Below are 25,679 nucleotides of genomic sequence, written 5' to 3' on the forward strand. Positions count from 1 at the left end.
TATATAACAAAATTATCAGGAATTAAAACAACTGACATTAAACCTTTCTCGGAATTTAAATTCCAACAAATCTGACAGTTTTTAATGAATACAAGTATGAACGCAAGCATGGGATAAGGTAGGTATAAAATCTGAAGATACAAATGTTTATAAAATGTTTTATATTAATCAGTTATTAAAATAAAAAATATACAACAACATATTAATTCAAAACCTCTGCAAACAGCTCAGTTTTATCTGTTTTATTCAAGCTGTTTTTCCATTCTTCTTTATTCCTTTTGTAGAGTGCAAAATTGATTTTACTAGATATAATTTTTCCATGTTCTGAATTACTCCATGCCGCATCTTTATAAACCAATTCACTTAATATTTGAAGCTTATCTTTTAAATTAGCGGCATTCCACAGCGCTTCGAAACACCTAGATCCATATTTCGTTGACGCAAGTTCCTGATAAGTACCCTATAAATTTAAATAATAATAATAACTAATGTCAATTTTGCAGTTAGATTTCAATACCCTCATTTTCCGAACTAATTTCTCTCGACTTTTCATCCCAACATATTCACTTTTCACAAAGGAATCAACAATGTGACTCCCCATGCTGTTTGAAAACAAATTTTTTAAATCATTTACTTCCATGTTAAGCAAACCATTAACAATTTTAATGGGTTTGTTAAACTCAAGCATCAATTGTAGAAGCAGGGTTCCATGTAGATTCAATTTTTCCTTTTGCAGGTTTTCATTGGATTTTCCTTTCATGTCATTATATTGTGTAAATCTGCTCATACACAAAATAAAATCTTTCAGTTTATCTTCTTCTTCACATTGCATGCATTTCATCAAACTCTACAAGAATAATATGAGTTTAATTAAGTATTTTGAATGGAAATTTAATACATAATACCTGTACAAAATTTCCCTGTTTAGCACTTAACTTCTTACAAGCTTGTCCTAATGATAAAACAACTCCTGAATGTCCAGCCTCAATTATTTCTTGAAAATGATCAGCCAGTTCATCAAACATTGGCTCAAACTTAAAATTAAAATAATAATAATTAAATCCTACAAAAAATTTCAATAAACTACTTACTTCAGTCTTTTCTTCACAATTTGCCAGCAATTTTTGTACTGAAAAATTTGTCATCCTAGTGACTGCCAATTTCAATAACTTTCCTTGAAAACATTTTAAATAAATCTGAGTATACATTTTAGACTTGGCAACTTGCAAAGCAGTTTCCAACAACATCATTGTGGACTTTGACAGAAAAACTGGGGGAAATGTGTTTGGATTGTTGTCTGGTTCATCAGGAGCAAAAATTTCTTCCAGAAGCTTTTTCATGTATTTATTTAATAACTTTTTGTTTGTTTTCTTCAGGGCTTTCATTAAGACTTGCAAAAACCCAGAAGTTAATTCATTATTACATAATTCCTTAAACTGTGGCCAGACTATCAACCTCTCACCATAATCATTAACAATTTCAGCATAATAATCTGGAATATCAGTATCTTCATTTTGATTAACATCTGTTTGACCTTTGGGATCTTCTTTTGGAATTTTAGCTAAACTTAACAAACAAGTTCTAATAACGTGATTGCCGTATGTATCCCAAACAAAGTCCTCCAAATTATTTAACAAAAACTTGCTAATTTTCAAAGCAAAGGATTTATAACTTTCCTTCACATCTTCAGGTTTGTCAGGGAGTAAAGATCTTGTTGTAGACTGTATTACAAGTGCTTCCAACACATGTGTGGCAAATCTATCACTGCAAATAGGCCGAAGGTCATCCCCAAAAGCTTTCATGTATCTGGCCAAAACTGCGTCATTCGCAAAGGGCAATAACGTTTCAATCACGCGACAGCCTACTTGATTGCAACTACAATTCACCTCCTCGTTTTCGGTTTGTTCGAAAACATTGTTCGCGAAGTTAACTGCAAGAATTGTTGAAATAACAACGGTTACAAATAAATTTTAATGTCAACTTACGCTTGTCCTCCTCGTTGTCGAAGCCCTCACGGTACGTTTCCATAATACGAACGAAATATTGATACAGATCCGATTCTATGTGGCTACCACGGCCAAAGTGGCCTTTTTTCGCGTACTTCCTGGCATTTTTCAGGAAAGACTTCTTACGTTTTCGGTTGTTTCTTTTATTATCTTGCGGTTCGGCGGACATTATGTATTAACGCGTACTGGAAGTGTTCAATCAAAACATGCTCGCTTAAGGTTAAGATCAACATAACCTCAACAACAACACGTCTGAAAGGCAACCACCATTGCACCGATGTTCAGAAAATTCACACGTGTTCCGCGATTGTTATGTTAGGTTAGTAAACATCAACATGTTTCTCAATCAAATTTTGACGTCGTAAATGTTACAAAATTAAGAAAAATATAAATAAAAAAAATGCATCAAACCCATTAAAGACTTAAGAAGATTGTAAAGTAGACAACCGTCATTGCATCAATTTGGTAAGTGTTAAATTTGTGATATTTGGGTTCAAACATTTTTGACATGACATTAGACTTAAAGTGTACAATTATTTGAATTAGCCTTCTTTGCTTTTAAGGATTGTGAATTAATTTAAAACTTACGAAATGTAATAACGGGATGCAACGTTTCCTTAATTATATTTATTACATTACTTTGAAATGTTTAGTTTTCAAACGTCATTTTAGACATATATTTCTGGACTTTATCACGTTATTCTAGAAATATAAATAAATTTTTGATTTCGATGAATATTTAAAACTAAATCGATGTATATTCTAGATAAATACGATATAAAAATATATAATTATTCTATAAATTCTATAAACTATTGTTTAATAATTTTCTATTGTTTAGTGAATCAATAGTTTTTATCAAATATACAAATATAGCAAATAATATTTCAATATACGAAAAAATAAAAAATATATTAAATTTCAAATACAATTAAGCTGCTATTTTTAACGTAATATATTTTTAATAACATCTGAAAATTTTAGCGTTGTAGTTATTACAAAATGAATAAAAACCTCAATGAAAAACTATTAAAACCAAAATCTGATAAAATTTTAGAATAAATGATTGTATAGATTTTCACAAGATAATTTTTACTAATAGTGACATAATTCGATAAGCAATTTATCATGTCTTGAATTAACTATAGAAATATTAAATTCATTTTTATGGAAACTTTTGCAAAACATTATACTGCAGCAGGATGTCATATTTCCTTAATTATTCTGAGATTGAAATGTTAAGTTTTGTATTTTTTGTAGCGTCATTTCAGGTATATATTTCCTGTATTTTAATTAACATCTTCCGGAAAATTAATCTTCGGTTTCGGCAAAGATTAAATATATAATAATCATTAATTAATTTAATTTAATTTTCATTAAATAAAAATTAGTGTTTTATTAATATAATTGTGCTTATTGTTGTTCAATAATTGTCTATTAAATCCCAATATTTAATCATACCATATTTGGTTATTTTTTTTTGGATAAATAAATATATTAAAGTGTAAATATTATGACGTTTTCTGGAGAATCCTCTATCTGTATTGTGAGCTCCATTTTTATCAGTTAAACACACCCATCACACACAAATTTGGTAACCCACAAATCAAATATTTATTTACGAAAAATATAAAATTTTAAAATTTAAAATTAAGTAATTATTAAACATTAACACAATAAATTTACCATTTTCGTGACACATTTTATCTTTATCGTCGAAAATATTAATATAAAAAATATTACATTGATGTAACATTACGTAACTGAGTAATAATTGTTTATGACACCAACATAAACATAGGTCATATTCATGCAATTCATGTGTAGTAAAGATTCACATGGTGAATCGATGCGCGCGCAAAAATCCATTGTGGGAATACCCTGCGTTGTCATATTTTCATCCTGAAAATCTCCAGCGCATTTCTGAAAATATTAAATTACAATTTTGCGTAATCAACCGTTTATTTATATCAAAAGGGCACCTCAGTTACTAATTGGACTCATTTCAAATGTGCTCCTTTTGACTTGAGTGTTTGTTTAAGCATTCTTAAATCAATTTTATGTTTTTTCTTACGGTTTTTGCCTTCGTCAATTGTTGTGGGCCATTTAATAAATTAAAATACAAAGTGCCCACGAAATTTTAGTCGTTTCAAAAATAAAGATACAAATTGGCGTCGTCGAAGAAGCAAATATCCAACGTATAAGTTGTCGCCGAGCTCACAATCCAATTGGAAATAATCACCGGCTTGAATTATTTCCCTGCCATTTCACACCGGCCTCCAAATCGACAACGCCGCGTCCAATAAGCGCTAGTATTAAACTTGAATGTCTAGTAAATGTAGTAGCGTAGCGAAAAGCGTGAGAGTTTGTTGTAAACGTTGAAGGAGTTGACAGGATCAAATACGTTATTGACGGCGTCCCGGCGCGGTTGACACGAGAAACTATCGAACAAGTACCAGTACCGGTTGGACTTGGTACCAATTGGGAGGACCGGGACGGTCGATTTCAGTCAAGGAATTTCAGGCCGGCGAAAGCGGACAAGTAAGTGTGTGACTTTTTCATCCCTTCAGCCGATTTGGCTCCCCGATAATACACGGGTGTTACGTTGTCACGACATGGGGTAGGTCAGGATAAATTGATTGAGTTTATTGTTTACATATATTTTTTTATTATTAATTAATTTTACTATTTTCGGGTAGGATCATGTTGCCCGTTAGTGGTCAGTGAATAATTCAATTTAAATATAAATGTGTCACCACGAATCCTTATCGAATCTAATTAAGAATGATGATGTTTATGTTTATTATTGGAAGGTGTAATAATTAATATTGGTATTGAGATAGATAAGGGATTATTAAATTTGGATAAGGTGCAAGATGTTAGTCCGTTTTCAATTAAATCAATATTTCACATCGAAATTTCTGTATTGTGTGGAACTTCTTATGTGGAACACACGGAAACTAGATTCCTTGACCTCAAAATCCTGAAAAAGATTATTTGCACGAATTTTACAAAATGAATCCGACTATTTTTAGGTGAAAATTGTTCAATTTTTCACGAAATTAGTAATATGTAATTTGATATTAAATTATTTGCACACAACTTATTTATTTCGTTATTTAATAGATTTTTAAATTAACTATTTGCTTATTTTTATAATTATCTACATACTTATTAATTAGTTAATTTAAACTGTTACAGATTTCTATTGAATAATTTTCAATATGTATTAATTTTTAAATAAAAAATCTCTTTTGATATTAAATTTTACTATAAAGTAACTGTTTATTTTGTTTGGCAATTTTTATGAATGTAAACACAAAATTTAATTAAAATTGCAGAAGTAAAGAACATTTTTTATTATTGAAAATTGCAACGTAAATATATTTTTCAGTTTCCAGTCTGTATCAATTTTTAATTAAAAAATTGGTATAAGTATTTTTAATTAAAATTTTGCAAAATCTGAAGCAACTTTACACAATTTATTTATTTTGTTATTTAATATATGTTTAAGTACTTTATCCATTTTTTTTTAATATTAACTTTATTTGTCTGTTTATTATTGTCTACAAAAGCAATTAAAAGATCAAATAATTCAAAAATATTCTTTTATTTACGGAACGATCAATGTAAAAATATTTATCTCAAACTAAAATTTTCTTTATTTACAATCATTAAACTAAATAATTTTACAAAATTTAATTAAAATTACAAAATTAAAGAGCATTTTTTATTATTGAAAATTGCAACGTAAAAATATTTTTCAGTTTTCAGTCTATATCAATTTTTAATTGAAAAATTGATATAACTAATATTTTTGATTAAAATTTTGCATAATCTGAGGCAACTTTACACAATTTATTTATTTTGTTATCTAATATATGTTTAAGTATTTTATTCATTTAACATTAACATTATTGTCTGTTTATTATTGTCTACAAAAGCAATTAAAAGATTAAATAATTCAAGAATATTCTTTTGTTTAAGGAACGATCAAAGTAAAAATATTTATCCCAAACTAAAATTTTCTTTATTTACAATCATTAAACCAAATAATTTTTAATAATTATTGTAAATACCATATTACACAATTTGTTTTATTTAATATTTCTTTAAATATTTATCTTTATTATCTGCTTTTATAGAATATATTGTTTATTTAAATATGTAGTATTGTTATAAAACCACTTAAAAATTCTTATTTGAACAATGCGAATTCTTTCGCCATTTAACGATTGATTCAGTTACGTAAACAATTCGGGGAAAAACAACTTTGTACGTCTTCTTACCTCCAACATTTCAACACATCGACCAACTCGTTAAGGTTAAAATTACTGTAATAAACCAATTTTTTATATCACAGAGTTGTAGTTTTGAATTTCCTTTATGAATCATGTCATTAATTACATACTCTTAAAATCCCATTAGCAAGAAATAATTTATCTTTGAAGGTCGTGATCACTGTGTAAAAAAATTGAACAATAATAATCTACAATAATAATTTTAAGTAAAAATAGTCAAGATCAAAAATAAACATAAAAGGTAATTTAAGTTTATATAAACAATTACAAACTATTGTTTCGTATAAATCCCCATCAAAAATAAACGTGTGAGTACTATGAAATGTGACAGTGCGAAAATATGTGATTTATTTTTATTAATAGTTTGAAGTGCAAGATTTTATCAGTCGAAATGCAGACATCACGTAATTGACAAGTTTTTTTACGTCTTTCGAAATAGATAACAGAATTAGTCATATTAAAAAAATTCAATAGTCCAATTTTAGGATACCACAATTATTACAATATAATTGTGGTATTTTAATAGGAATGTTAATATTTTTGCACTAATAAAATGTACAAGTTTTTTGTTACCACTGACGAACGTTCGAAGAATTTGATAAATATTAATGAATTTCCTTTTTTTATATGGTAATTTATGTTAACGAAATGTTTTAACATGATTTTTAATCGGGTTGTCCGAAAAACTATTAAATTAATATTTACCAAGCAAAAAGCAACAACAAATAAGGCGAACATACGCAAAACGGATTACATTCAAATTGGCTGTGTCATTAAGGAATAATTTTCGACGAAATTTATCTACACAAGTCAAATATTATATATGCATAAAAATATTTCTAATTAATAATTTTTTTTAATCAGTATCTTATCTCAGGTATGCTAATAGTATGGCATAAATACACGGGACATAATGAATTGTTTTATATTCTATAATTAGAGTTATAATCTATAGAAATGATAAACTTTAATTTTTTATTGCGTCGTGGGAGAAATAACAATTAATTTACAAACTGTTCGATTCTGTTATTAAACTTAACCTTTTAAGCACTTTAATTTCTATTTATTTATAATTTATTAAAGTGTAGATAACATAATACTTAATCGTACCTGTATAATGAGTTTGATAGTGATTTTATTGTTATTAAATTTGTTTATGTGCAAAATTGTTTTATTACTTAATATCCTGGCAAATCGTGTCATAAATATTGGTATCAATTTTATTACATTAAAATTTTAATTTGTTGAATAATCACGTTTTCCTGTATTTAATTAAAATCTATCAATGACCACTATTGACGTTTGCTTAATTGATTGCTAATACTAGTATTGTATTAAAAGAAACCAAGATTGTAAATTGTTGTAAAATGTATTCAGTTAACAATAATCCTTGTACAGGTCAAGGTTACTTGAGTAAGTTATCAGTTTCAATCAAATATTCATATGTCTATTGAATATCTGAATAATTTAGATAGAATTCCATAAAAATTAGAATGAAAAAAATTAATTGATATTAGATTGTACCTAATAATAGACAATATTAATAATAAAATGTGTAATAAACGATATTATTTAAGTATACATATAATTTTTTTAATATTAATAACACATGCAAAAACATCATGGAAAATAAATTTTTCCGTCAACAATTTTACATAAATTCAAAATTATGCTAAATAATATAAATATCGTCAAGTGATATATCTGAATATTGGAGTGTTAAGTTGCACATAATTTGTGTCTGTAGAAACGATATTTTTATGTTACTGTACTTTACATTTTTAATTGTAAAGAACCATTTTAATCTATTATATGGCTCCATAAAAAAAGTAATTTATTCGTTTCATTTTCCATATGAGCCAATAGACATTAATCCAGTCCGTCACATAGGATAAATACGGTCATTTTATTAAAACAGTCTTATACTATTTTTTGTTGTTTTATGCAGTAACTAAAACAAATCAAATAATAACTTTTTATTCATATCAAATTGTCCTTATTTTTTACATTTTCATGCTATAATTAGTGGTTTGCAAGGCAGATTTACCAAATTCTCCTTCTTTCTTTGTCATTAAGACTACCATTTGATTCAGCAAGGTCAAAATACTATTTGACCAGTAAATGTTTGAGTTTGAAATAAGCTCATGGATGTTCTTAATCCATTATCTTTATCGAAGTAAATTGAATTAAAAATATATATAAATTTCGTCCTAATAAAAAATACTTTAGGTGTACTGAAATATTGAAAACCCACAAATCCGAAGGATAAAAAAAATTATGCAGAAATTAAATAAAAATAATGAAAGACGATCATTTAAAGGCTGTTGTTCATGGTTTTCTCAGAATCAAGGGAATTGATAATCATGTAAAAATTGTTAAAAATTTAATAAAGATGAACTAAGTGAATATTTTCATCAAAATTTAGGTATCAAGATTACAGAATAAAAGGCATACTAGGAGTGAACACAATTGCTATTACTTCTTATATAATAATTTAAAATAAAAATTGGAGCTGCTAAAGTGCAGTAAAAAGAATACGCAATTGTTTTATTTGATTCATAATTAAATAGAGCAAGTTTTCATGAAAATCCAATTTTACATATATATGACTCTTTTGTGGATATTTCAGGAAATTGGGCCAAACTTCAAAAAATCATTAAAATTTTCAAATTCTACAGTAAATTTCATCTTAAAAAATTTGAATTCCTCAAAATCTGTATACTAATGCAACGTTCTCAAATCAATAATTACATTAAAGTCATTTAAAGCTTGTTCGTGGTTTTCTCAGAGTCAAGGGAGTTGAAAATTATGTAAAAATTGTTAAAAATGTATTACTTTCAGAATTATTATAATATATATATATATATATATATATATATATATATATATATATATTTTTTGTACTGTCTCAAAATTTAATTGACATGGGAAAGAAGGCATATGCTAGATGGTTATTGCTCGACAGTTACACGAGAATTTTATTATAAATACAAAGAAGACTACATATACTTTTCTCAGAATAAATAATGAATACGATTAATAATGTTTTATTTGATTTAATTTCAGTTCAATTCAGGGACAAAATCTATGAAAAGCACTATAATACACATTTTCGGTTAAATGAAATGGTTATTGAATGTCTGATATTAGATATATGTGTATGGGATCAAAATGTTCTTAAAGGAGCCCCCTATATTGTCGAGTTCTAAAAGATTTTCTAAAGACCTTAACAGAAACAGAAAGATGAAGAATTTGTACAGAAATTAACTGAAAATGGCCCAAAATCCTCGTTGTCATTTAAGACTGTAGTTCGTGTTTATTAGAAACTACGGAATTGATAATTATGTAAAAATTGTAATTAATGTAATTAAGTGAAAATTTTCACCAAAACTTAGGCATCAAGATTACAGGAAAGAAGTCATATTAGATTAGGTTATTATTGAGTATACCGATTGGAAAGCTTTCGATCCTACTGAATTTTAGGAGAGACATCATGAATGACAGAGACAGTAAAAGATTTCCACTACGAAGTAAATTTGCAGACTTTTACTGTCTCTGTCCTACATGATGTCTCTCTCAAAATTCAGTCGGACCAAACGGTTTTCGATTGGTATACGAGAAACCGATTATAAGTACAAAAAAATTAAAATTGACAGTTATAGAGACTGCCGATAGAAGTATAACTTAGAAGTTTTAGTATTAAAATTTGAAATTTCATAATGTTTGAATTATAATTATCAACATCAATCTGGTTTTCACATCTATTGACACTCCGAGCAACAATTATATGCATGTTTATGTGATTTTTTATTATTCAAATATATTACGGACTGTACAAGATCATGACAAAATATAAATACAATTCAATTGAAATAACAATTAATATACAATCATATTATTTATGGATAGTATTTGTATTTACTTAAATTTCAATGTACTTGATTTTTAATATTATTTTAATTGTTTGCATCATTGCCATCATTCATTTCAACAATACTTAGACTTTTGTACTTTCAATTACTTCATTTTGTTCTAAAAATGATACAAGAGGCTTATGGTAACTAAAGTAAGAAATGAAAATGTTTGATTCAAATTTATCTAAGTATCACGTAAAAACGGCATCGATTGTCGTTTTATATTTTGTAGTACTGAGTTTTCGATCATTGGACATGGTCATTCAAATAATAATCAAACAAAAACACTATTTCAACAATGCACAGTATATAAACATTGAATTTTTCACTAAATCTATTCAATTTCACTTAATAAGATATACACAGCACTATATGTCAGCTGTATAGCTACAGAAATACTGGTGTAAACATGTCGGTGACGCGAAAAAAGTGTCTAAGGCGCACAACACACTGCGCGTGCGCCAGTCATGAGTATGTCGGTGACGCCAACCCATAAGGGCTAAAGAAGTTTTCACTTCAAAAAATCTACACACTTTTCTCAGTATACATAGTGAAAACAATTGATTTTACTTCTTGTATGCTAATGCAAACGTTCCCAAATCAATAATTAGCAATAAAAACAATTTTTTGCAAATTCGCCGACTCATTACATTATTTACATGACGTCGCAACATCACTTTCACGTTGATAAGATAACGATTGTAAACCGAACGTTCCTACCAATTTTCCGCGGTTCACAATTACATCAATTAAAACGTTGCATGCCTGAACGATCGACATGCAACATGCGAACGAAAATTATCATCGGGTATTGTGTCCAATTAATGTCCCATTTTTAATAATGCCCGCTGGTATACGTACGAGATGTCGACGTTTCGCAATTAAATTACAAATTACATCCGAGCCAATGTTTCGCTCCAGCGAATTGTGCCGCAAACAAAAACAAAAAAAAAAAAAAAACTAAATAAATAATATTCGCATTACCTACCAATCCATTAACGATCGACCGGCTGAGTGTTCGGCCGTTGCGAAACAGCACGCGAATTGCCATGGAAAAATAATCAAGAACAAAAAAAAAAAAAATAAATAAATAAAAACGCAAATAATCGAATCGAACGGCACACACTCGTGCACGGCGGCGGGTACGGGTGAACCCCACGCGGTGCCATTTTTTCAGAACGAGATGTAGCGCATAAACTTTTCGCATAACCAGTTTCAGCAGGCCGCCGGATACCGTGCCAGAAAAAAGCGTTGAACTCGTCGCCGCAGAAATTGCTAAACCTGACGCAACGTTACCCGATTAACAACAATACGCCGCCTCGCCAGGCGAGGACAATTTTTCTGCTAAATCATCCGATCCATTATACAATGTGTTTTTTTACGAGGATATCAATTTTAATTAGATGCATGCGATGTATACGGATTACGCAATCGGGGACCGACTATTTTCGTAAAACGGTTTCGGGACGTTGTGCATCGCGATGAAATGTGGGCAAATTTCGCTCTGGGAATTTGTTCGGTGTGTATTTTGTTTGAAACGCGCCTCTCGTTAATTTTAGACGACCTTAAACTTACTGATCGGCTACAACTTTTGCAAGTTCATAGAAACGACGCGGATGGACGTGAATGAAGGTTTTTCGGTCACACATAGGAGCAGTGATGTATGTAAATAAGATAAAAGAGATGAAATTTCCGACGAATTTGGCCTTTCAAGGATATTTTTAAGTGTTTAATACATATATTCCTAAAAATAATAAAACATAATATTTACAGTATTTTATGTAGATAAAAAAGCTAAGTAAATATCCAGTAGGAAACACATTATTCTCTGAGATGTAATAATCTATATATACTTTCGATAGCAACAACTTTTGTTAGATTATAAATTTACATAAACTATAATGTTTGTTGTAAAATACTCTACAGATTATGGATTACCATGATTGTTGATACTACAAATTGGTTTAAATACTAAGAAAATCAATTAAATCCAAAATAATTCTTCTTTTTGAATTTGTGATAATTTCGAGTATATAATAATAATAATAATAATTGTATGAATTTTTTATATAATTATAAATATATATTAATTATATATATATTATAAATAGCATAATTTTTCCTATTAATTTTAACCCTAACACTTAAAAATGGTTTAATTCCAAAAATTCAGAAACTTTTCAGAAGTTTCTCTAATAATTAGACATGTTTGCTGGATATTAGAATTGTCTACAATTCCTGGAATTGGATATTTTTTAGAATCATATCACCATTTTAACAAATTTAGTTATTCTATTAAAAAAATGTTTTAATAAATTAATGCATGGTAAAGTTATCCAACTCTTTGAAGAGCATTAAAATTACCATAATTGTAATAACATAAATTAAATTACTGCATATAAATAAATGATAATAGTTTTATTTTATAATCGATTTTACTTATCTTATTTACATTCATATTAAATTCCAATAAATTCTCTTACCTTTAATTAAAATTGAATAATTAACAACACAAATACATTAAACTTGTTATTTGTCACTTTTTTATATTAATAATATAATAAGCATAAATTAGAAATTGGAAGACACAGCTAATAATAATCTTTTTTTATTAATTTTATAAGTTTCTTTCCCAATTCTACAGAGGTTATCATATATTTAATAATAAAAATATTGCTTAACACCCAAGACAATTAAAAAAATAAACTTTTTAAAATAATTTTTATCAGAAAATGAAAATATACATGAAATTAATGCAATTAAAAGTAGTTTTTTGAGAGAAAATACATAATGTGTAAACTTTCCCATGTTACTAATCAAAAATTCGTGCAAAGAACTTCCACTACTAATTATAAAGTTGTTTATGCTTATAACTTTTTTTATCACTTATTTATAAAAGTTGGAGATAATTTTATTTTCTACAGAATATAACATAATAAAATTATCTGCAACTTTTGTAAATAACTTTTCAATTAATGGTAAAAAAAATGTTATAAAAATAAAAATAAAAATAAATAGTAAAATTTTACAAAAATGAAGAATGCAACATTTTTCTAATTCGATTTTCATTGATTTTTTAACAGGAAACAGGCAAAAAATAGAATAGCTTTCTCGACATCTTTTTTTTTAATGATTACTTTATCAAAATCAAGAATAATCCATATTAAAAAAATTAATAAAATATTTTATATAAATGTAGATAACAATTACAGTGCAATTTCCATTTTTTTTTATTTCTAATTTAATATTCTGTTCTCTGTATTCTATATTCTCTATTCCACATTTTATATTTCATATTCTATGTTCCACATTCTTAATTCCATATTCGTAATTCCTTATTCTTTATTCCACATTTTATTCTTCACATTCTTAATTCCATATTCTATATTCCACATCTTAATCTCACTTTCTATATTCCACATTCATTATTTCACATTCAATATTCCATATTCAATATTTCACATTCTATATGCCACATTCTATGTTTCACATTCAATATTCCACATTTTATATTTCACATTCTATGTTCCACATTCTTAATTCCATATTGTTTATTTCACATTCTATATACCACATTCTATGTTTTACATTCAATGTTCCACATTCTTAATTCCATATTCTTTATTCCACATTTAATATTGCACATTCAATATTACATATTCTGTATTGCACATTCTTAATTCCACATTCTATATTTAACATACATTGTTTCACATTCAATATTCCATATTCACATTCTTAATTCCACATTCGTAATTCCATATTCTTTATTCTACATTCAATATTCCACATATTAATTTCACATTCTATGTTCCACATTCTTAATTCCATATTCTTTATTCCGTATTTAATATCCCACATTCAATATTATACATTCTTAATTCCACATTCAATATTCCACATCTTAATTTCACATTCTATATTCCACGTTCATTGTTTCACATTCAATGTTCCACATTTTATATTTCACATTCTATGTTCAACATTCTTAATTCCATATTCTTTATTCCACATTCAGTATTGCACATTCTTAATTCCATATTCTAGATCTCACATTCATTGTTTCACATTCAATATCCCACATTCATTATTATACATGCAATATTATTCCACATGTATTCAGTATTCCACATTTTATATTTCACAATCTATATTTCGCATTCTTAATTCCATATTAAATATTTCATATCCATTATCTCACATTCTATATTCTTTATTTCACATTCAATATTCCACATTCTATTCTATATTTTCTTTGTAATACTAATTTTTAACCGGCTTATAACTTTTTATTAGAAATATTAAAGTAAAATCGTATTTGTAGATAATTTAATTTTCGACTGAAAACTTTTAACGAGCGTTTGCTGCAATCTTACTTAATATATCAGATTTGAAAAGCAAGCTACTAATTCCATTTCAATATTTTTCTTAGAAGATGTTTCAAAAAATATAAAACATTATATATGAAAAATATTTTTTGTTAATTGTTACGGTTATGTTAATTTTTAATGCAATCATAGAACAATGCCTGGTACTAAAAGTGATACAATTCATAACGATAGCAACGGTGCTAATTTTCCTCTGCGAGATTAAACCTATCTTCAATAAATAAATGAAAAAACCATTTTTATAATACATGAATCACTTCTGCTGAATAATCAGTCAATTTCCGATAACAGTTTAGTGTTGAGAAAAAAAATCTAAAATTACAAAACAATATTCAATAACTCTTTCAATTTTAACCTTTGAAATGTCCATAATTATTAAATACCCCATTCAATTAACAAGTCCGACTTTATCGAGTTCAATAGGCTGGGAGAATTGATTAATTGAGATCGAGATAATTTATTCGCAACTGAACAAAAAAAAAAAAAAACTAGTATTATGAAGGCAAATCTATCCACTTCTAGGTCACATCCGACATGGATGTCCTTCCCAATCTTGTTGATTTATAAACCGCTATCAATCGTTTCGATTTTAAAACATGGAAAAGTACACTTGCGTACGAAATTCGCATAAACAACTCGGCAAACGAAACGTAAGAGGGGCCCAAAAACTGCGTTTATATGTCCCCCGTTTCCCATCGTCCAGCGACTGCGGCCACAATTTGATCGGGACAATTTAAATTTTCCGACCTTCGGGGCCCGACAGTGTGATTGCATTTTTAATTGGATTGTCTCAAACAATTACGGAGAGAGAGAGAGAGAGAGAGAGTGACAATTTGCGTGTGCACTCGCGCTCAATTCGGCTCAATCGACACGCCTTTAAGCCGCCGAACGTGACGGTGCCGCCGCACAATGCACGTAGCCGTTTCGGGGCGTCGGGGCGTCGCACACACGGCCACCGCCGGCACCCCCCCCCTTAACCGCCCGATAACCCCTTTCGATCGGGTATGTGCGAATCTATTCGCCGATAATTAGTTAAAAGTCTAGGTCAATTTTGGACGTCGCCGTCGCAATACTATTTTCACGTCGGGTTATCGAAACGGGAGACCCCCGTTCTTGAAACCGGCCGCGGTGATAAGCCGCGACCGGCGAACTCGAGTGGCTAGTCGTGATTTAGACGGTGAATCAACCGGTGTTTCCCTCAGATTTATACTCGGAGGTACTCAAAACATTTTTACACATTTAATTCATTGGTTTTAATTTAAGAGGACAAAGACTACATTTTTTGGTTTTATTGAAATTTTTCATAATTGTTTAGTTTTAAAATATATAAAGTTTAGTTTAAAAATAATGTGGTAGTAAAAAATAAAACACTAAAAAACGTATAAAAATATCCCGGAATTTTTTTATTTTATATTATTACTCACTTGAACTTTCACTTTAAATGTTTACTTTTTACATTAGATATATAATTAATGTTATTGCTAATTTGTTAGAAATTTTCATCACATTTTAGTTAGTGCCGATAAAATGATATTATTATCAGAGTTTTTAATATTTCTCATCAAATATTTAATAGTACAAAAAATATACATTTTGCGCTCCATAAATTCTGCAATTAGAATTATTTATAATTAAAAAATTTATATTGCCTCTTTGCAAGTTTATATTCGTTTTTTAATTTTGTGTTTAATTTCAGTTTAATTAGATTTAATTATACTGGAAAATCGTTCATAATATTTTTTGTTCATTAATATTAATCCTTTGAACGAATTTTACATTTTTTAATAAACATTAACGTCTATTTGTTGGAAATTTTTGCATAATTTAGATATTTTACTTATTGCCCATAAAATGATATTAATAACAGCATTTTATGATAAAACTTTTATCATTTCTCATTAAATATTTAATGGAACAAAAAACATCATAGATCTCTATGATGAGTTTGTATTTATTTTTAGTCCTTATCAAAATTATTTATAATTATAGGTACAATTTGTTTTTTAATTTCATAATTAGCATTCTTAATGTTCCAATTATTGATTTTATAATTTTAATTAAATTTAAAGATGCAGAAAGTAACTTTTCTTTTTATAATATTTTTAACAGTTTAAAATATTTATTATTATAAATAGTTTGTGTAACATAAACCTTACTTTATTTAATTTTTATTAAAACTATAAAAATGATTTGTTACCATATTTTATAACGTTTATTTTATCATAATTTACTTAAAATTATCAATTTAATATTTTTAATAAAATACTTAAAATAACAAAAATATTTATGATTATGTATAACGAAAACCTTATTTAAATAAACTGTTTTTAAAGACACAAAAATGATTTAACCTTTGATTTATTTGAATATTTTAAAGCATTTGTCAATTTTTTATTTTTTGATAGTTTACTTAGTAAAATTATCATTATTTTAAGATTTTTAATAACTATTTAATAAGGGAAAAATTACATTTCGATGTTTAATATTTCTTATAAATATCTAAATAAAATAAATCTTACTTTAATATATATTTTTATTAAAGACAAAAATTATCTGTTCGTTTCTAATAATTCTAATAAAATAATATATTTATGGATTATGTATTGTTAAATAAATCACTTTATTAAATTTTTATTAAAGGCCATACATGTTTTAACTGTTGATTTTTTACCATAATTTTCATTTTTTTATTATTTTATTATATTACAGTTTAATTAGCGAATTATCAATATTTTAAGATTGTTAATATTTAATGAGGCAAAAACTATCTTTTCATTTTTAATATTTTTTATGATTAATTTAAGTTATTTGTGATTAGGAGATATTAAAAAATATGTGTGAAATAAATTTTATTTTACTAACATTATATAAATTGTTGATTTGATTGTTTATTTAATAGTTTTTTTACTTTTATTGCATTTTACTTAATTATTATAATTTAATGGAACAAAAAACATCATAGAAATGAGTTTGTATTTATTTTTTGCCCTTATCAAAATTATTTATAATTATAGGTAGAATTTGTTTGTATGATTAAAATCAATAATTAGCATTCTTAATGTTCTAATTATTAATTTTATAATTTTAATTAAATTTAAACAGGCAAAAACTTTTTATAATATTTTTAACATTTTAAAATGTTGATGATTGTAAATAGTTTGTGTAACATAAACCTTAATTTTTATTAAAATTTAATATTTTTCATAAAATACTTAAAATAACAAAAATATTTATGATTATATATAATGGAAACCTAATTTAAATAAATTGTTATTGTAAAAATGATTAACCATTGATTTATTTGCACATTTTAAAGCATTTATCAATTTTTATTTTATAATAGTTTACTTAGGAAACTGCTTAATTTAATCAGTATTTTAAGATTTTTAATAACTATTTAATAAAGCAAAAATTAACATTTCAATGTTTAATATTTCTTATAAATATCTAAATAAAATAAATCTTACTTTAATATGTTTTTATTAAAGACAAAGTTGTCTATTTAATATATATTTATTAATTATATAATGTTAAGTAATCATATATATATATAATGATATAAATCTTACTAAATTTTTATTAAAAAGACACATGTTTTAACTGTTGATTTTTTACTATAATTTTCATTTTGTTTTTTATTATATTACAGTTTAATTAGCGAATTATCAATATTTTAAGATTGTTAATAAATATTTAATGAGGCAAAAATCTTTTCATTTTTAATGATTAGAAGATATTAAAAAATCTGTGTGAAATAAATTTTATTTTACTAATATTGTATTAATTGTTGATTTGATTGTATATTTTATGTTTTTTTTTTTATTTTTTATTGCATTTTACTTATTCTTGATTATAGGATGTTAACAAAATGAGTAAATATTTACACAGGACAAAAACAAAATAAAATAATATTATTATTATATATTGTCCTTCTACGATTAATTTAAATTATTTATTATTAGAAGATACTAAAAAATCTGTGTGAAATAAATTTTATTTTACTAATATTGTATAAGTTGTTTATTTGATTATATATTTTATAGTTTTTTTTACATTGCATTGAATTTTACTTAATTTTTATAATTAATTTAAATTATTTTTGATTATAGGATGTAAAAAAATGACTAAATATTTGCTCAGGACAAATATAAAAGAAAATATGATTATAATATGTTATATTGTCCTGCTCAGGTTAATGTATTCGTGTTATTGTTTTTAATAATCACAGAGACAAAATGTTTTTCCTGGAAACGATTATCAATATTTTTATTATTTTCAGATATCAAAATAACAATGAAGTGCGGAATACCTTCTGACGTCATCCACAAGGAAGTGGTGATTATAGGTACGTAACAAAACTTGTAAGAAATAGCATTATCGTCACAAAATAGGAGTTATCTCATTGCAGAAAAAATGTCTTTGTCACCAACAGTGAGATAACATTTTGTGATACAAACTGGTTTGAAGAAGAAATCTTGTCAAATTTCGATTAATGAAAATAATAGGTTTAGTCAATTGGTTTTAAAATATTCAATTCATCGATTTTACTTTGTTTTAAAAGGTTTGTTGCCAAGTTGATAATATGATACAAACACTACATTAGCCGGATGCGTAATACAACGGAATTGATTTCTAATATACGTTGCTTCTCATAAAACATATTAGATAATGGACAGGTCACTCTGATGATGCATTATTATGTGTGCTATAAAACTGTTACCCAATAATCATATCAATGCTTCTAAATATAGCCAAGACAAGTCAAACATTTCAAGATAAATGTTTGTCGGGAAATTTTTCGGAAAACCTCCACACTTGATCCAAATTTCGAAGGACAGCTCCTGGTAAATATGTTTACTACTACAGAAACCCACCTACACCCGATCTATTTACGCGACCGTCGAAGAGACAACCAATTATCGATTTTTGTTTACGACGCATCGAAGATTCCGTCGCATTTGACATGTTTCGCAGCACGTGGGCCCGCTCCAAAAATCGAGAGATAAAAGTATGAGTCGAAAATGATTTTTTTGTCGTGCGGACGCGGCCTTGGCGGTCTAGGAATACGGACCGGGAACGGTGCCAAAATGCAACGGGAAAAGCCGCGTCTCCGTGCAAAAAAATTCTCGCGACCGATCGTGCGTGGACTTTGGCATATTTGGGTGTTTGTAAATGCGGAGGCATGAACCCGAATGTAAATATTACGCGTCGGTCAACACATTTTTGCTTGTCGTCGTTTTTTTCTTATTATTTATGTTGTTGTCAAACGTATTTCGATAATGCGCAATCAGGAATTTAATGTGTAATGTGAATTACGTTTAATTTTAGGCAATGGACCAAGCGGAATTGCCTTGTCGTACATGCTATCGGGCAACTTGCCCTTTATCAGATCAAACTATCACCCGGATGAAATGCTATCCGCCAGATTGAAGCCCCTAATTGGTGAATGTTTAGTCGAACAGGATTTGGAACAATTGGCCGACGGTTTAGAAGGCAGATCGACGAATTATATATCGGTACTCATGGACGCTTTGCTCAGACCTTGTGCAGATATGGGACTTGAGATGGAACCTTTGATTGAATTTAAAAAGGCAGGAAACAAGGTAGGATCAAATTACTGACGTACGTGTACATAAATTAACTAAAAATTCTCGTCAAATTGGAGAATTATTCTCTACAAGTCTATCCCCATAGAGTAATAAAATTAATTTTAGATAGTTACAAGTAAATTTGTTTAAAATTTTTTAATTTATTCGCATTTAAAATGGTCATTAAAAAATTTTTATCAAAAATTTATCTGAAAATAATTTGTTGCAGAAATTTTACTATTAAATATTTTTTTTAATTGTTAAAAAAGTGTTTTTTTTTAGAACAAATTAAAACAAAATTATAAGAGATTAAAGAAACTTCTTAAATTCTGTGAATGACTAAGCTAAATGTTTGTTAATAAATAATGTGATAAAATTTATATATACATTCATGTTTATGTAGAAATAATAAATTTTCCATGTACAAAAATTTAATTGGTTTTAATTATAACCAATAAAAACAAATTGGTTTCCTAAATTTTCAAAAAATATATAATAAGTGTTAACTGAAAAAAAATTAAACTAAAAATTCTCTTCAAATTGGGGATTTATTCTTCACAAGTCTATCCCCATAGAGTAAAATATTTTTTTTTTAATTTTTAAATTAATTATAGACAATTACAAGTAAATTTATTTAAAAAATTTTAATTTATTCGCATTTAAAATGCCAAATTACCAAAAATATATCTGAAAATAATTTATTAAAGAAATATTTTTTTAATTGTTAAAAAAGTGTTTTTTTTGAAAAAATTAAAACAAAATTATAAGAGATTAAAAAAATTTCTTTAATTCTATGAATGACTAAGTTAAATGTTTATTAATAAATAAAGTGATAAATATTTAAATACATTCATGTTTATGTAGGAATAATAAATTTTCCATGTACAAAAATTTTTAATCGTATTATTTATTTTAATTGGTTTTAATTATGATTGTTTTTCTAAATTTTCAAAAAATAAATAAGTATTAATTGAAAAAAATATATATAGAATAAAATAATATGTTTATAATAAACTTTAATAAAAAATAATTTAAAAAAATTACACATATAAAAATTTTGTCACTTTTTTAAGAACAAACTAATACAAAATTATAAGTAACATTTAGGTGAATTTCACCACAGTCAAAATACACATACAAATTAATCGACACTTTTTTAAAGAACAAATTAATTCAAAATTATAAGAAACATTAATTAACTAAGAGATTAAGATGAGTTTCAACATAGTTAAAAGACTTCTTAATAAATACTATGAATGACTGAGTTAAATGTTTATTAATGAATAAGTGATAAAATTATAAATACATTTATGTTTATGTTAGAATAATAAATTTTCCAGTTTGTACAATAAATTTTAAACAAATTTAGTTTAGATGGTTTTACTTATAATCAATAAAACAAATTTTTTATTAAAATATTTTTAATTGTTAAAAGTGTTTTTTAGAACAAATTAAAACAAAATTATAAGAGATTAAAAAACTTCTTAAATTCTATAAATGACAAAGTTAAATATTTACTAATAAGTAATGGGATAAAATTTATTAATCTTTTAATAAAAAAAATTAATAAAATTGTTGATTGAAAGTAAAAAAAAAATGTATTTAAGAACAGAAACATGTTTAATAATATTTTAAGTCAGTTCCTTCCAATATTAATAATATCTATACATCTATAAAAAATTGAAAATAATCTAAAATCTTAAAATGTATTAAATCAAAAATTAACAATTTTATTGGATTGTACTGGGTTAAAAAATTAATAATGATCACGGGGAAATTTATCTAAATAAAAATACATCCTCGTGAAGAGCGTACGAATCGTTTTTGGAGTGCATAAAAATTGTTTACAAAGTTCCAGTATTCGTGTCTCCAGTCCATTTTTATTTTCGAATATCTGGAATCGTGTTGCGTGCCAAACATCTCGCGGGAAGTCATTGCCCAGGTTGCATAAAAACCTCTTTCTTGTTCTGCAACAACAAACGATAAAATTAAATTGTTTCCTGGCTCTAGTGTTAATTGATAATCGGTAGTTTTCCATCCGTAAACAAAACTAATTCCGTTTATTTAATAATCAAAGCAGCATTATAATTGTTTACTACCATCGATAGCTTTTAACATTGTAGTAGTATTTTTAGACATAATTGCAGAAATAAATGTTTACTAGTGCCGTTTTAAAATAGACCTTTGATCAATGTACCAAATTTTGTAAACATCACGTAACATTCTTGTTTGTTTGGACGGCCCGCAAGAATGTTACGCGAGAAAACACCGGCCCGAAACTAACCTACCTATCATTTCAGATTGACCACATAGTATTGGGTAAAGGTCCTCCGGGGGGTACCTGGCACAAAATGGACCCGTACATCCTGACGCTGTCGCTGGGCAGCTGGATGGCCCTTCCCGGCTTGCCGTTCAACTGTCGAGACTCGTGCGAGAAACGTGCCTACGCCCTCAACGTGGCCAAATACTATGAATCCTATGTGCAATACCACAACCTCAGCAAACACTTCAAGAACTACGTCGAAGTGACGAACGTGGCGCAAACGGGCAGCGCGAGCCTCGAACGGTGCGTGAGCGAGAAGAGCATCAGGAGCACAAGACTGAAGGACGAAAGGAACGAAAGACTGTCGGTGTGCCTGGACGCCGACATACCCGAAGAACGGACGACGTGTTTCATTTCCAACGCCCTCAACTGCCTTCTCTCCAAAGCCCACAGGAAAAAGAATCGATGTTGCAAGAGGCCTTTGAACACAGACAAGGAACATTCGCCGTACGGGAAGGTGCGAGAGATCGACAGCAGCGATGCCATGCCCGTAAATGGACATTGCAGACGGGACAAGACCAGGTCCGTGAGCCTGTGCTGTGATACGAATTCGAGTTGTGATAATGTATGCAGTAGATCGTTTACCGACACCTTTAAGTACAATACTTTGAGGAATTCGTACAGTTTGGACTTTTCGAAGCCGAAAGTGCCTTTAATGACATCCTACAGCGTCACCAAAACGGAGGACTCGTGGCTGGTCAACACGGAGGAGAGCAAAACTGGCAAAAGAGTCACCTACAGGTAATGATACTTGGTAATGATGGCATGGGGTAGTAACAAAATCAATCACTTCAGAACCCCATAAGACATTTATCATCCTGTCATGTCAATACTTAACTCCCCTGAGAATATTGTAGATGTATTTGCAAATTATTTTAAAAACTTTGATAAGCCATCTTCCTCTCGTTTACCACACATCAATCAGTCGGAGTTTACTGATGACAACATTATAAAAGCTGGTACAATACCATTAATTCGATATTAAAGTCTTTCCTAAAGTAAGAATGATTACTAGAATTTAACCTCTTCTGAAATCAGGAAATTGAGATAACATTCAAAAATACAGACCAATTTTCATTATATCCAGTGTCTTGAAAATATTTGAAATACCAGTTCATATATCATTGTATCATTATGGGGAATGTTATCTGTTTCCCATGCAGAAGGAATTCATTCTACGGCGTTCCACAACTAGCTTAACAATATTTATTGAGTACGTGTCGAGTAAAATGGATAAAACTGGTCAAGTCGACGTTATTTATATAGATTTCTCGAAAGCGTTAATAGGATTAACCACTCCATAACTTTCAACAAATAGTTTGCTGATAATTTTAAGATATTCCATTCTGTCGATTCTGTCTCTAATTTTGAGGAATCGTAGTAGTTGGTTACTCTTTCACAATTAAACCCATTGTTTTTACTTAAACCCCGTATAATTCTTTCCTTTACCTCAACTAACTTTCATTATGGATACACTTTATCATCAATCTTCCTTTCAAAGAATAGAAACTGAATAAAATCTTATGGTACAAGTTTTATTAAAAATAAACTAAAAAAGTTCAATAAATTTAACATAAGTATTCTAAACAATGGCTTTTTATGTTATAATGTTCTAATTTGTTCCAGTTGCAAATACTTGGTGCTGGCAAATGGAAGTAGCGACTTGCCAAACAAACTGGAGATCTCCGAGGGCGACACGGATCCTGAGTGGCTGGTCCACGACCTCAGGACCCTCGAAGACGAGCTGGAGAACTTGGTGAGCGCAAAGTCCAAGGAGCCGGTGCCACCGGTGGTGATAGTCGGCGCCGGACTAAGTGCGGCCGACGCAGTGATCGCCATACGAGCCAGAAACGTCCCGGTCATCCACGTGTTCAGGAGCAAATCGTCGGATTTGAACAAGCAACTGCCCGAAAACTTGTACCCCGAATACCACAAGGTAAATTAATACGAAAAACTAGCAAAACATCAGCAATTAATCCACGTTTTCCCGTTAGGTTCGACAAATGATGAAGGACGGAGGCTCCACGTACCCCCTGTACACGGCCTATCCAGAGTACAATTTGACGGGTCTCGACGAATCGACGCGCACGGTCACGTTGACCTCGAAGGACGGCAAAAGGGAGCATTTGCAAGTGTCTTTCGCCGCCGTCCTCATAGGAGCGAGACCGGATCTGTCGTTTCTGCCGGAGCACAAGCACGTGGGCGTGAACAAGGAAATCCCGGTCGATTGTAAGATCAACACCATAGACATAAACAAGACGACGCACAAGGTGAACGGATTCAAGAATCTGTTCGCTTTGGGCCCCTTGGCCGGCGACAATTTCGTCAGGTTCATACCGGGCGGTGCTCTGGCCGTCGTTTCGGAACTGTACAGACAAAATAAGTATTTGTCCTGAGATGATTTATAATATATTGTAAACTATCAATCATTTGAAAAAATAGACTCAAATATTGTAAATACTTTGTTAAATTTATTGTTGAGATTATTTAGACTTAAAGAAATCTGAAGTGCATTACAACTTATATATATATATTTAAACTTGAATAGACTGCTCGAGAGGGCTATTTTTCTTATTTTTGATAGTATGTTAAATACCAGATATACATAAGTGATATTAATACTTAAAATACTAGACATTCTCTTATAAATAAATAAATATAAAATTCATTTACGTCTAGAATTTGATATATTTTATAGTATTTAAAATGTGCAATTATTTTATTACAAGTATTCTTTACATATACGTACTATGGAGTTATAGATGTTCTATCTTGCAAATTATTAGGTGCTTATGGTGCAACTAAAAAAATGTGTGTTATTGTGCAAAATAAGTTTTTATTGAAATTTATAGCACTGTTTGTCACTTACGGGTGTTTTATATTGTTTTTTGATGATCATGATTATTTGAAGATCTCTTGTTATTCGTTTTTAATAAAAGTCTTTATTTTATTGCTGATTTTTAATTACTACCCAACATAAATTATTAGTTAAATAGTATTTTAAGAAGAATTACTGGTAAAAAGTAAATACTATACTATATATATAGTGTATAAGAAGAAATTTAACATCAACATTCGTTTAAAAACTTTAAACAAACATAAAATATGTATAATATAATTTCAGTTTCAAACTGAAAAAGGTTTGTTATATGTGTAAAG

General features: G+C 28.2%; 2 protein-coding genes across 4 annotated transcripts; one reads left to right on the top strand and one right to left on the bottom strand.

Annotated features, from left to right (window-relative positions):
* Window positions 1-144: 144 nt before the first annotated feature.
* On the bottom strand, window positions 145-2,249 carry LOC109609528 (nucleolar protein 9). Its single transcript, XM_020026194.2, has 5 exons — window positions 1,986-2,249; window positions 1,092-1,930; window positions 906-1,034; window positions 518-847; window positions 145-460 (listed from the first exon to the last, which is right to left on the bottom strand). Exons 1-5 carry the CDS (start codon window positions 2,173-2,175, stop codon window positions 203-205), a joined length of 1,746 nt encoding a protein of 581 aa, XP_019881753.1. The 5' UTR covers window positions 2,176-2,249; the 3' UTR covers window positions 145-202.
* A 95-nt stretch (window positions 2,250-2,344) lies between these two features.
* Window positions 2,345-25,470, top strand: LOC109609527 (oxidative stress-induced growth inhibitor 1). 3 transcript variants are annotated; one of them, XM_020026193.2, is made up of 6 exons: window positions 2,345-2,471; window positions 18,889-18,954; window positions 19,938-20,212; window positions 22,498-23,261; window positions 24,147-24,456; window positions 24,515-25,470. In XM_020026193.2, the coding sequence occupies exons 2-6, from the start codon at window positions 18,903-18,905 to the stop codon at window positions 24,914-24,916; spliced, it is 1,803 nt and encodes a 600-aa protein (XP_019881752.1). In that variant the 5' UTR covers window positions 2,345-2,471; window positions 18,889-18,902; the 3' UTR covers window positions 24,917-25,470. The 3 variants fall into 3 exon arrangements, with proteins under 3 accessions (XP_019881752.1, XP_019881750.1, XP_049817815.1); XM_020026191.2 differs by lacking the exon at window positions 2,345-2,471 and adding an exon at window positions 4,377-4,547; XM_049961858.1 differs by lacking the exon at window positions 2,345-2,471 and adding an exon at window positions 15,792-15,825.
* Window positions 25,471-25,679: the final 209 nt, after the last annotated feature.

Source organism: Aethina tumida, chromosome 1 (genome assembly GCF_024364675.1).
Source record: "Aethina tumida isolate Nest 87 chromosome 1, icAetTumi1.1, whole genome shotgun sequence".
NCBI classification, from domain to species: Eukaryota; Metazoa; Arthropoda; class Insecta; order Coleoptera; family Nitidulidae; genus Aethina; species Aethina tumida.

Coding starts and splice junctions, on each gene's coding strand:
- LOC109609528 (XM_020026194.2), bottom strand. CDS start 2,175: ATGTCCGCCGAACCGCAAGATAATAAAAGAAACAACCGAAAACGTAAG. Junction 1,931..1,985: donor CGACAACGAGGAGGACAAGC/GTAAGTTGACAT, acceptor CAATTCTTGCAG/TTAACTTCGCGAACAATGTT. Junction 848..905: donor AACAGGGAAATTTTGTACAG/GTATTATGTATT, acceptor TTATTCTTGTAG/AGTTTGATGAAATGCATGCA.
- LOC109609527 (XM_020026193.2), top strand. CDS start 18,903: ATGAAGTGCGGAATACCTTCTGACGTCATCCACAAGGAAGTGGTGATT. Junction 18,955..19,937: donor CAAGGAAGTGGTGATTATAG/GTACGTAACAAA, acceptor GTTTAATTTTAG/GCAATGGACCAAGCGGAATT. Junction 20,213..22,497: donor TTAAAAAGGCAGGAAACAAG/GTAGGATCAAAT, acceptor CTATCATTTCAG/ATTGACCACATAGTATTGGG.